The 12,684-nt window shown below is 21.6% G+C and overlaps 5 protein-coding genes across 5 annotated transcripts; 3 read left to right on the top strand and 2 right to left on the bottom strand. All coding sequences in view use genetic code 6, as the record gives it.

Annotated features, from left to right (window-relative positions):
• Positions 1-282: 282 nt before the first annotated feature.
• TTHERM_000190909 (transmembrane protein, putative) lies at positions 283-915 on the top strand (the record flags this gene model as incomplete). The annotated part of the gene is made up of 1 exon (XM_012797764.1): positions 283-915. The coding sequence occupies one exon, from the start codon at positions 283-285 to the stop codon at positions 913-915; it is 633 nt and encodes a 210-aa protein (XP_012653218.1).
• A 2,048-nt stretch (positions 916-2,963) lies between these two features.
• TTHERM_00190910 (DHHC zinc finger protein) lies at positions 2,964-4,521 on the top strand (the record flags this gene model as incomplete). The annotated part of the gene is made up of 7 exons (XM_001016668.2): positions 2,964-3,077; positions 3,145-3,258; positions 3,307-3,698; positions 3,768-3,860; positions 3,914-4,079; positions 4,131-4,289; positions 4,384-4,521. 7 exons carry the CDS (start codon positions 2,964-2,966, stop codon positions 4,519-4,521), a joined length of 1,176 nt encoding a protein of 391 aa, XP_001016668.2.
• A 273-nt stretch (positions 4,522-4,794) lies between these two features.
• Positions 4,795-6,915, bottom strand: TTHERM_00190920 (abscisic acid G-protein coupled receptor; the record flags this gene model as incomplete). Its single annotated transcript, XM_001016669.3, has 9 exons — positions 4,795-4,969; positions 5,104-5,293; positions 5,353-5,497; positions 5,557-5,675; positions 5,747-5,862; positions 5,927-6,089; positions 6,155-6,244; positions 6,301-6,477; positions 6,588-6,915. The coding sequence occupies 9 exons, from the start codon at positions 6,913-6,915 to the stop codon at positions 4,795-4,797; spliced, it is 1,503 nt and encodes a 500-aa protein (XP_001016669.3).
• A 1,479-nt stretch (positions 6,916-8,394) lies between these two features.
• TTHERM_00190930 (thioredoxin domain protein) lies at positions 8,395-9,231 on the bottom strand (the record flags this gene model as incomplete). The annotated part of the gene is made up of 3 exons (XM_001016670.3): positions 8,395-8,640; positions 8,688-8,913; positions 8,972-9,231. 3 exons carry the CDS (start codon positions 9,229-9,231, stop codon positions 8,395-8,397), a joined length of 732 nt encoding a protein of 243 aa, XP_001016670.2.
• A 456-nt stretch (positions 9,232-9,687) lies between these two features.
• On the top strand, positions 9,688-12,087 carry TTHERM_00190940 (hypothetical protein; the record flags this gene model as incomplete). Its single annotated transcript, XM_001016671.2, has 11 exons — positions 9,688-10,310; positions 10,425-10,574; positions 10,628-10,720; positions 10,783-10,887; positions 10,943-11,059; positions 11,110-11,205; positions 11,267-11,374; positions 11,427-11,507; positions 11,579-11,671; positions 11,726-11,879; positions 12,085-12,087. The coding sequence occupies 11 exons, from the start codon at positions 9,688-9,690 to the stop codon at positions 12,085-12,087; spliced, it is 1,623 nt and encodes a 540-aa protein (XP_001016671.2).
• Between the last annotated feature and the right edge of the window lie 597 nt (positions 12,088-12,684).

A 12,684-nucleotide genomic window follows, 5' to 3' on the forward strand; every position in this document is an offset into this window, starting at 1 on the left:
GTTCGTTCTGCTTTGATAAATATTCTATTAATGGGTTTTCTCTGACTTTTTCTGGATCGTGAACTGTAATAAAATTTTCAATTAAATACTTGCTGTCTTTTCTCATAAATTTAAGGCTAGCGTCACTATTACATTATTCTTGATGGTACTTAAATTATCTTTCCCTTTAAAATTACCTTAATTAAAAATCTTTATCCACTGCTTTTTCTTTGAATTAACCAGAATCATTAATTTATTTATTCTTAAGCGACTTTAGCTTCGTACTTTAATATAAATTTTTTAATGAGTCTTTCAGAGTTTGGGAATTTTAAATATTAAATTATAAACGCTACTATTTATCACTTACATTTAAATCTTAAGTAGCCATATTTTTATTACCTTTACAATGTTATTTTTATTGCTCTTTTAATTAAATGCTGCTGTTCAGTATTTATTATTAATTATTTTTAGCAATTTAGAGCACACTAGAACTTAAATTATTATACATATTTTAATTTTTAAGATAAGGTTTGTAATTAGCTATTTGTGTTTCTGGCTAGTAAGGATCAAAGCTACTCTCGGTGTTGTATTCAGAATTTAGTTGCTACGTTCTAGTTTTTAATTTTTTAGATTTGTTAATTTAGTCAAAGTCAATTGACTTTTTTATATAAAGTTGTTTATGCTACTAGTCTTCATTCATATCTTGACTCTTATCTTTATTTTAATTAGTCAAAGGAAATAATTTTACCCAACTTTATTTATGTTAAGTAAGGGTAAAATTTTTATCGTCATAATAATCATCCTTTATAGCAGTTTCTTATGTTGTTATTTTTTATACAGAATTTAGAGATGAGAGCCTTTTATTACCTCCTTTTAAGGGTGTTACAATATCTTAAATTTTGTGTCCAATAAAACCTTCATCTAGCTTTGAATTGAAAACAACTTAGCGCTTATTAGTTATTAGTAAATCTTTAAAAAGAGACTATTTTTATTTTTCTTATATATTTTCAAATTTTATTTCTGGTTCGAAACTATTTGCATCAACTATTTTATTTACAAAATAATCTACAGGCACTTTACCACTGATAAATTACTCATAAACCTTTTAGAATCTTTACTAAGGATCTTCAAAATCTTCTTTCGTCAATTAAAAAGGGCGAGTTAAAGATAGTGAGTGCAATCTGTAGTCTCTATTTTGTTGTTTTAATGATTTCTACAATCTCGGAGAAAAATAGCTTACTTGATTTAAATCAGGCAATAACTTTTCCTCATAGCATCTCTTAAAAATAACATCTATTTTTGAGCCAATATTTTCATCTTATTACAAAGTCTTAGATCTCTTTTTAATATTTAAGTCACTGTTTAATTTCATAATTTTATCTGATTGATAGATAGATAGATATTACTTCTAATTTACAAATTTAATCTTAATTTACTTATAAAATTATAAATATCACAAAAACAATAAAAATTTAATATTTGTAAAGATATTATAAAAATGAGTAAATGAATCAACAAAAAAATAAATGAATTAATAAAATATCATTTTACAATTTTTTTAAAATTAATCATTTGAAATGAAAGCATTCTGTCAAATTTAATAATTATCAATATAAATATGAATTAATTTAGAATTTCTTTTAATAAAAACAACAAATGAAAATTGATATAAGCTAATTCAACTTAAAGTAAACACACCAAAACTCACCATTCAAGATAAATTGTCTAAGTTAATAAAATTGTTTTGAAATTTAATGTTCAGAAATCTAATTAATTAACATACTTATTTGCTAATTCATTCATCTTTATTTTAAAAAACTCCTAAATTATAAATTTAAATGATTTTCTTTATTTGAAGATATTTATTTTAACATCTTTTAAATAGAAATATAGTCTAATAATAGATATATAAGAACAATAAATTACAGTCTCTAGACTTTTTTCAAAATTTTAATATCTTACATGCAAAAATTTTATATTTAAACCAATACGATAATAATTTAACACAATTAGATATCTATTAAGAAAAGAGTAATTTTTTATTTGATTTTTAATCAGTAAAAGGTGAAGATGTGTTTTATAGAAATTTAGTATTTAAGCTATTTTCTATAGTTACAAATTTGTTTATTACCACATATTTTTTTGATAGGTTGAATGAAAGATATAATTTAATTTGTGTAATTTTTAATATAAGAATTTTAGATTAAATACTGAAGATAATATTTAAAAAACAGAGCTAAAAATAATTTATAAATATTTTTTACTATTTATTTATTAATTGCTATTTAAATTTTCCTATTTATAATTGTTTAAAAATCTACTATTTAAATTGAAGTAAGTACCTTTATAATTTAATAAATCTATGCACTTAAAAAATTTAATTTTAAACTGGAATTAATATTTTATTTGTAACATTGTAAAACGTTTATTTTTTTATTCTTTCTTAACTTTAAAATTCTTTTTATATTTTATATTATTATAATCTTTTTCTTTTTATACATTATTTAATTAATTAAAATATATTATAATCTATAATTAATTCAAATAGCTTTTTATTTAATTTTAATTCACAATTTAATTTTGCTTGTCATAATTTAATATCACAAAATTTATAAATAATAAAAGTAATTCTTACCCAATTTATATTAAATGATATGTTTAATTAGCAAAAATATCATATAAAATTTATTAAATGTAGGCATTTGTTAATTTTAAGATAAAAATGATAAATTAATTTATTGAGTTAGATTATTTTAACAATTGAAAGTTATCAGGATATTAATTTTTTAAGCAAATTTTACTTTTTTGATGAAGCTAAATTGCTTATCTGAATCTTTAAATTTCATTCCCTGATAATGAATGAGTGATTGATAAATATTTTATATTAATTATTAAATAATTTAATTTTTTTAATAATTTAATTTTTACTTTTGTAAGATTTTAGGATAGTTGAAAAACAAAATAATATTTATTTAGCTTTTAGAATGGATTAGGTAGGTAATATTCCTAAATGGTTTGCAATAGGAGTTATACTAGTCTTTACTGGATATATAGCAATAGTCTATGATGTTATTTTCTTAAGATATCTGCTTTAGCAAGTAAGATTACTTAGTTTTATTTGTCCTATTTACCATATAATTAATATAAATTTGTTTTTTTAAATAGAATACAATTCTTGGAGTAATTGGAGTAGTTGTTTTTAATCTATTTGGATTTTTTACATACAAAAGTTATTACTTAACAATCACTACATCCCCTGTTTTTAATGCTGGATATATAGTAAATTTCATTATTCTAACTTATGATTTTATTAATTCACATTTTAAGAATGAGGAATATAGAGATTAACTAGAATAAATAAAATTATATGCAAAAAAATCAAACGCAATTATTCATACAAGAAGATTGAGGAAAAATAGATTCCTTTTTGATACTTCTTAGATTAGATAGCAATAGTTAGCTTACTGTGATGATATAACTGATTTATTTGATAATCAATAAAATTTAAATTAGTAAAATAATGATTAAGGATAAGCTTCATAAGTTTAGTAGGGAGATGCAGGCAATAGATAAAAAATGAGCTACGTTAATGAGCCAAACGAAGATGTAGAGAACAGAAGAGCTTAAATATAACAAAATTAAAACCAAGATATAACAATCAGTCAATAGAATAACAGCTAAAATGCAATTATATTTACTGAAGAAGAATATAAAAATTTGTAATTTTAATATCTACTTCGTTTATTTTCAGTATACGTTTTTAATTTACTCTATTAATAAATTATTAGCGATGTATATAATGATTTGACTTAAATCAAATATTGTTTCAAATGCTAATCTGTTAAACCTCCAAGAGTGCATCACTGTAAAATTTGTAATAGGTAATTTTAATTATTTATTTATCAAAATTTTAATTTCTTAAATTCATTTTCAGATGCATTAACAGAATGGATCATCATTGTCCATGGGTTGCTAATTGTGTAGGAAAGCAGAATTAAAAATATTTCACAATATTTCTTCTTTATGGAAGTTTGTGTGGGTTGATAGTTAGTTTATCAGTGTTTATTGATTTTATGTTTTTCAATCAAGTCATCTTAAAAGTAATTTGAAAATTAATATTTAATTAAAAAAAGCCTTATTTTTAATCATAGTAAACGACTGACTACGAACACTAAAATTTAACTGTTGCCGGATCTGCAAGCTTCCCAGCATTTTTAGTAGCTTATGGATTATTTTTGTACTAAATAGTAATTGGTTGCAGAAATTTGACAACTTTGGAAGCAAATATAGATGGAATGTATACTGAAAAAGTAATCAAAATATATAATTTAAATATTTATTTAAACAAAAATATTTAAAAAAAAAAACAACAAAAATAAATGATAAAAAACTTTAATTTATTAGAATCCTTTTAGAAAATCTTCAAATATTGAAAATATGAAAGAAATATTTGGTGAAAAAATACTATATTGGTTTATTCCAATTCAAGAGGTGGTTGACAAAGAAAAAAAAGAAGGGTTTATATAACTTGTTAGAGACTGAAAATTAAGCAGACGGGAAGTTTTATTCAGACAGACAGAAATTTTTACTGACTGACTAATTGACTTATTTATTAATTAATTTGATTGACTGATAACAAAAAATTTTAATTATTTATACAATATAAAATAATTTAAGAAATAAATAAATTTACTACTCACTAATTTTATTATCCGTTATAAAAAATTTTTTTGTTAAGCATTGAATTATTTTTATTAATGATGTTTCTGAGTGAGTGATAAAATAGTAAGTAAGTAATTGAAATAAATATTTATTTCAATCTTATTTATCAAAACCTTCACATTTCAATTAGTTCATCTATTTATTTTTGTTATATGTCACTATACTAATAAGAGCTATCTATCCCAAGGAGCTAATAATAAATATAAGATCAAATACTTTATAGTGTGTAAATAAGTTGAAATCTCCTGTAATTTTCTTTAAGTTTTATCTTTTATTTTTATGTAAAAACGGTTAATTTGGATAAAAGTTTTAATTAAATTTTAGATTAATTTGTTGATGCCAAGAAATATAAAATTGAATTTCAAAGAGAAATTTTAAAGTAAATTATTTTAGATTGCTTACAAGAATTAATCTGCAACACTATTTTAAACGAGGACTAGTGTTGAAATAAAATATACTCCAAAGACTTCAGCTAGAAAATATACTATAAAATCAGTTGATATACTCTTTTTTTAAAGGTGACCCATGCAAATATTTAAAAAGGCAACTAAATTCATGCAAAATGCTGTAACATTTGTGATCATCAAATAGCCTTTATATTAAATTAAATTTTTAAGTAAGCATATGTATATAATCCATATTAATATTAACCTAAAAAACCAAAAGAAAGATAATTCATAGCCATGTCATAATCAGCATCAATTATTTTAATACCAAACCAAGGCAATATAATTTTAAGTATCCTATTTATGGGGTCAATAGATTTCTTTCTACCAACAATATAATTGTAGATGCTCTGTTAGAAATTAAAAATATTTTGATTTATATTAAATTTGTAATTTTTTTTAATGTTACAATTAAGATCTTATATATGCAATAAACACCCATAATGAAGCTAAGATATTTGTAGAATTTTCCTTTTATTGTCTTTGAGTACTAATGCCTTTTTATTTCTGTTGATATTTCACAGTAATCTTTTTTTTATTTAAGGTAAAAAATATTTTTATAGCTTAATCTCATCTTTTATTTTAAAAATTAATTTTACTGTAAAAGGATTAGCTTTTTTGTTCTTCTATAAATTCAATTTCCTTTTGTTTATCATCCATTTTGTTTGCTATGTCACTTTTTGCTAACTCTTCTCTCTGTGGTTTGAAAAAGCTCCTATAACAAAAAAAAAATAACTTTATTAGTAAAAATTTTGATTTAATATTGAAAATTAATTTACGAGATTTTCTAGAATAAGTTTTTCTTTTATTTTGGCTCATTTTCGATGTGAAGTCTCATTTTATTATTTAAATCTATTAATTCTACTTTGTTTTTAGTGATTTGCTTGTTTAAGAATTTTAAATTAGTTTCTGACTTAGTCCTTAATATCATGAGGTCATCCACTTTAATTTTAAAAAAGGTTTTGGTGATATATATATCTTAATAATCTTTATATTTGTTAATTTACATTTTTAATAGACAAAGTTAAACTGATTAAATGGACAATTTACACAACCTACTCCAGAAAGAATAGCTATTATGTAAGTTCCAATCATGGCTTTTTAGTTAAAAATATTATGAATCATTCATTTTTTATTAAATTATTGGAATTACTTATTAACTCTATTTACACTCCTATTTCAAATAAGTGAGTGGCAAATATATAAAAAGCTTAAATATAAGTAACTTAAACAGGTTCTCCACCTTATTCAATTTGTTTATCCATGATTTTCTTGGAAATTAATTTCAGCATAAAGCACAGGTACATGACACTCAAAATAATAGCACATACTATTTTATTTAATTATACAAAAATATGATTAATATTTGTTGTAAATGATTAATTTTATAATTTATTAATGATTAGATTTAGATTCAATTCAATTCATTACTAGTTTTACCTACTTTCAATGATTTTCTTTAAGATATTTTCCTAACAGTTTTATAAATTAAAATTGCAGGGATTACTAAAATGCTAAAATAAACTAGTAATCCAAGCGTAAATATCCAAAACGATAGCCTAGTTTCTGCTAATCCAATTCCAAGAGCTTCAAAAATTAATAACATAAAACCATCGCAGGAGAGTGCAAATACGAGACTAAATATTAGAGAGGCTTTGACATTCTTAATTTCATAATCATTTACCATAATATTTTACACTATATAATAGCCAATAGCTCCTGCTAAGATAGTAAACCCTAAATACAGTCCTATGCTATATATTTGCATTTTAATTTTATCTTTCTCTATGCTATATCTATTGAAATAATTAAGGTGCTTTTTAATTTTTGTTAATCAAATTTTTGATCAATTACTTAAAAAATTAAAGAGCTTATTTATTTACAAATATTTACTATTTATAAAATCAAAGTCTTTAGATTTATTTTAACACAAAGTGTTTTTTAACTGTGAATAAAGCAAGAAAAAAGATTTCGTTTTTGAAAATAATGTTTATGCTATTGATTCAGTATCTATTGAACTTTCTAATATTTTCACAAATGTTTAAAAAAATAGTAAATAATTTATATATTTTTCTAAAATAAAATCTCTACTTATTAAAAATATATTAGATTTTAATTTTTATTTATATTAATTTTTTCATACTTCAAGTTTATTAATTAAATATTTAAAATTATGGAATCATTTTTGCATAAAAAAAATCTTAAATTCTAAAATATCTAAAAATAGAATGTTTCTATTTTTCTTTTAAATGTTAACAAATTTTTTTAAATAGAAATTCATTTATTTATTAAAATAATTAGATTTATTTATCAATTTTTTATCATCTTTCCTTAATTTAAAAATTAGAAAAGGGGAGACATTTTTTATTAAATAAACTTCTACCTTTTAAAATCTAAAAAATAATTTTAAACTAAGATTAATATTGATTATTTTTTTAAAAATAAATCTATCTAATTAAAATATCATTGAATAATTATGACATAATTCTTAAAAGTTCAAAAATTAAAATTCTAAAAGAAATAGTTTAATTGCAAATCAATAAATTTGAATGGAAAAAAGTTATATTTTCTTTCGTTTTGATTGTTGAAAGATTAATCTAGTAGTTTCTATAATATTAAATTTTTTTAAATTTGATTTTTAAAAATAAGGCATTTATTTCTTATTCTTTTTTTATTTTAAAAAATGCAAAAATAGAAACTATAATAAATACTCCCTGCTTTGAAATTCCTCAAAAATAAATTTATGAGATAATTCTTTTTATTGAAAATAAGATAATTTAAATACATATTAGAAAATATTTTAATCTTTCTTTAAATATTTAAGATGCTTTTTATTTTCTTTAAAAACCTTTTGAATATTTAAAAAAATGCAAAAGTAAAATTAATGATGATTTTTATCAAAATATAAATACTTCAAAAATATTTTTAAATTAAGATAAAACAATCCTCCTAAGTAAACATTTTATGCATTTATTAATAAACTTAGATGAAAATAAAAACAATTATCTTAAACTTTCTACATGCACAAGTTACTGACTGTGGGAAATGGTAAAAATAGATATAGAGATTCTACTGATAAGAAGTGATTAATAGTTTAAAAATTGTTTTAACTGTTTACAATAAAATTTAGTTCTTTTTTTAAAATTTAATTTTAAGTTATTATGGCTTGGAATTTATTAAATATAACTCAACAAATAATGAAATTACTATAAATTATTTTGAGTATTTTTTTAAAGATTTCAAAACTTCATTAATCTTTTTTGTCCTTCTATTTCTTTTTATCTTATTAGCTGCTACTAGATTTCTCATCTTTCTTTTGTTTCTTTTATTAATTTTATTTTTTATTATTTTGCTATGATTTTTATTCTTTTTCTTCAGATTCTTTTTAAAGCTCATTTAAATCAATCTTTTCTTTTTTCTCTCCCTTAACTAGATCTACTAAAGTAAATATCAAGAGTATTGAAGCTACTGCAATACCTCCGATGACTATTGGCTAAAAAATTTATTAAAAATTCTATTCAGTTTAAAAATTGAATTTACAGTTCCTACTTATTCATAATAGTTTTTCAATGTCTTAAATAATGAAGGTCTGCTTGGTAAATCTATTCCTGGAAACTCTTTATAATTTTTTGTTAAAAATAGTTCTATAATATCCTCTTATCTAGTTCCTCTATATTTGTGATACAATTAAGTTTAATGATCAACTACTAATATTGTTGGAAACTAGCTCACTCCAAATCTTTCTTTTATTTCTAAACTTTTTTCACTTTTTCATTTAAAATAAAAACCTTTTTGTTTCCTAGTTTTTCTAAATGAGCTTTTACCTATCAATTTATGCAAATGTGAATTTATCTTGATGCTTCTTTTGCAAACTTTCATAAACAGATTATATATCATTGCAATGAGGGCACCATGGGGCATAAAATAGAAGTACCCAAGATTTATCTTTGAATCCTTGAGTAACTTTATCGAAATTAGATTAGTCAAGCATAACTATTGCAGAATCTTCACCAAAAATAGGTGCCTTTGACAAAACACTAGCTAAAAGCAATAAAAAGCCTAGCAAAAATGATGTAGATTTCATCAAATTGAAAATTATTAAAAAGATACAAATTAATTAATTATTTTTCTTAATTTTTTATCAGAATTTTTATAATTAAATAAATTGAACAAAAATATTAGCAATAATTCAAATTTATTTTAATTTTTTATAGAAATTTGGATATTTTTTTAGTTCCTTTTTTAAAACAAGAACTAAAGATAACCATTTGTTAAGATAGGTGTTATTAGAAGGTCAACAAGTTTTATCGTATAAAGTCAATGAGTTATTCAAATATAAAGAACATGTTATCATCTTTTTTTATTTTTAAAAATAGTTAATTTAACTTTATTTGTAACTTAGTTAAATTATCTTCGCAAAAAAATTATGAATTTAAATAAGTGAACCTAAAGGTATTTACCTAATTTAAAAAATAAATTAATTTAATTCTAAATTTTAGTGCATTATTTATTTATTAATTAGATTTAAAAAGGCAAGTAAATGAAATAAGTAAATGGAATATTAGATTAAAAGTCTGAAGCTATTTAGCATATAATGAATTTGTATGATTAAAGAGGAGATATTCTCTTTAACAAAGTTTCTACAAAATTCACTAGAATAAAAGATTTGATAAATTACACCAAAGGATAGATAGATATTCTACTTGATGGAATTTGTGACATCGAAAAAGAAGCCCTTGGCAAAGTATAGTATATAATTATGGACAATCATCCAAGGCATGGATTACCAGAAGAGGCATTGCAGAAACTGCAAAATTTTTAATAAAATAAACTTAATTTAGGATTAGGAAAATAAAAAAATTCAATAAGCAGCAAAGCCTTAAATAATTAATGTGAAGAAATCATGTAAGAGTTAGCTGATGTTACGTTAGATGTAATTGATAAAAAGATTAACACTTTTGTTGAAATATTTACTACAAACCTAGATTAAGTAAATGCTAAAGTAGATTAGTTAATTAAGCAAATTACAAAAAAAAACGTATTCAAATCAAATTTCGATCCCATTTCTAAAAAAATAACAAATCGAGATGTTATTTGGGTTGATTATGAAGGAATCACTCTTACTTAAAATGATAAGATGTTATTTGATAAATCTTCTAGAACGTATAAATTTTAAAAATTTTAAAGCATTTAAAAAGATAATTTTGCTTTTTGTTGAATAAATAAAATGAGATCAATTCAATAAAAGAGATAATTAATAAATTTTTTAATATAAAGAGCATTTAATAAAGTAGATGTAGAACATACAAGGGATATTATAATTGAAAGTGAGAAAAATAGAGACGGAGAATGTACAATAACTGATGTAAGGAATGCTTTATCAGCTTATTATTATACACCAAGCTATCTAGAATTAAGACTTTCACAGTAAATTAGTTAATATTGTTGAATGTTAAAATATTATTTATAATAAAAAACAGCTTAGATAAAATAAAAGAAAAAGATATTAATAAAGTATTTGAGTAAATAAAACCATTTTTTAATCTAGAAGAGCTTTATATTGATTTTTCGAAGTAAATATTTATTTATTAATGAAGAAGGTAGGTTTATGATATTTTGTTCAATTAATAAAAAGCTGGCAATTTTCTATTTTTGAAGATGAAAATAGGTACGTAAGTAGTTTAAGTGAAGCATTAAGATGTCTTCCTGCTTTACAAGTATTGCATCTAAATATTTCTAAGTACTCAGATTTATAAAAAAAGAAGAGTTTATATTTTATGTACATTTTTTAAAAGTATGAAAGGAGAGTAATGTGAAAATGATTTAGACATAGTAGACGAAACCATATATAAGCTTTGTGATACTTTAAGGGGACTAAAATTAATTAATGATCTTAGCCTTAATTTAGAAGGGTATTTTATTTGGTATTTTAATAAAAAAATATCATGTTGTTTTGTAATAGATTAAAATCGTCATTGACGAGTAGCAGTTTTTGTGAATTAATGAAGCTAATTTAAGAGAAATAAAATATTAAGTACTTATCTCTAAATTTTGGAGAGTAATTTTATTTGTTAATTTTTTGTTTTTGAGAGACAATAAATTTAATTAATAAAAATAAGATGGTGCGATTTGAATAGCTAGATAGACAGCTATGATTGCATGATATCTTTGTGTAATACTCTTTAACAAACTAAGAAGCTTGTTTCACTGGATTTGAACCTTCTTTCGTAATAGATTTTAATGAGTATTTTTTAAATTTTTAAATAATTAATTATAAAGATTTAGCATAGACTTTACATTCTTAGAAGAATCGCTATTGGAGTTGACTAGTTTAAGTCATTTAATATTAAATGTATAAGTGTAATAATATCTTTCTTTACCAATCTATTTTAAGTATTCAATATTTCTTTTATTTATTATACTAAAATTAGCATATCATATGACGATAAATCTTATAGCTAAATGTTAATAAGTATTGCAAAGAATATGTATTTAAGCGAGTGTGATATAAAATCCATATCAATGTAAGATTTTTAATAACGACTAAAACGTAGAATTGTTATATTTATAATTAAAAGTATTGGAAATTCCTCATTTAACTATCTAGAAAATTTATTGAGGTAAAAAGCATGGCACTATAGATAAATTTTATGTAAATTTGGATTAATAAATCGATACATAGGTAAATGTTTGAGGAAGGAAATTATTTGGGATATCTTCAAAAAAGCATTAGTATGATTTATTTTTTTGTTGCTTGTTTTTTATATGTTTAATGAAAATAGTTTTTGCTATATTAAATATCAAATCGTAATATAAAATGTTGCAATTTTATGATTTTTTTAGAATTATTATAATTTTCTTCTCTTTAGAAATAAAATCATTAAAAAGTCATTTGCCGCTTTATTTTTTAGTTTATGTCCAATCAATTTTATAAAAGTGATTATGATGAAGAAAAATCTGGATGGATACAAATCTAAATATCTAATCTTATCTCTCACTGATGATAGCTTGATTAAAAGAGAAGAATCTGATAGCATGTACATAAGAAAAAAAGATATTCTGACAAAAATCAAAAAACAAATGATAATAAGATAATTTGATTAAATTATATGATATTTATCAAACAAGGATATAAAAAATAAGAAAATTTGTGATTGCATGTATCTAAGCGAATTGCCAGATTTACGCAATTTTATAGTATCACCAAATCATAATTATATATTTTTTATTTAGAACATACATGTTAGATGCACTTTTATTTATATCTTTTATAAAAACAAACAGTAAATCTTCAAATATTCATTGAAATTAAATGGAAATACTTTATTTAAGATAAAAGTCATTGTTTTAGTGATAAAAATGCTCCTTAACTCTTTTCTTTTTCATGTTTTTATCAAGCATTGCAAATATTTATTTTCAAACATTTCCTTTTAGAAAATTGTGAAATTTTTGAAGTATTTGAAATATTCTAAGGAAAATAAGCCATAAGTTGGTTAAAAATGAAAGCCCATAAATAGTATACATGCCTATTTTTAAC

The sequence above is a fragment of the Tetrahymena thermophila genome (assembly GCF_000189635.1).
Source record: "Tetrahymena thermophila SB210 genomic scaffold scf_8254638, whole genome shotgun sequence".
NCBI classification, from domain to species: domain Eukaryota; phylum Ciliophora; class Oligohymenophorea; order Hymenostomatida; family Tetrahymenidae; genus Tetrahymena; species Tetrahymena thermophila.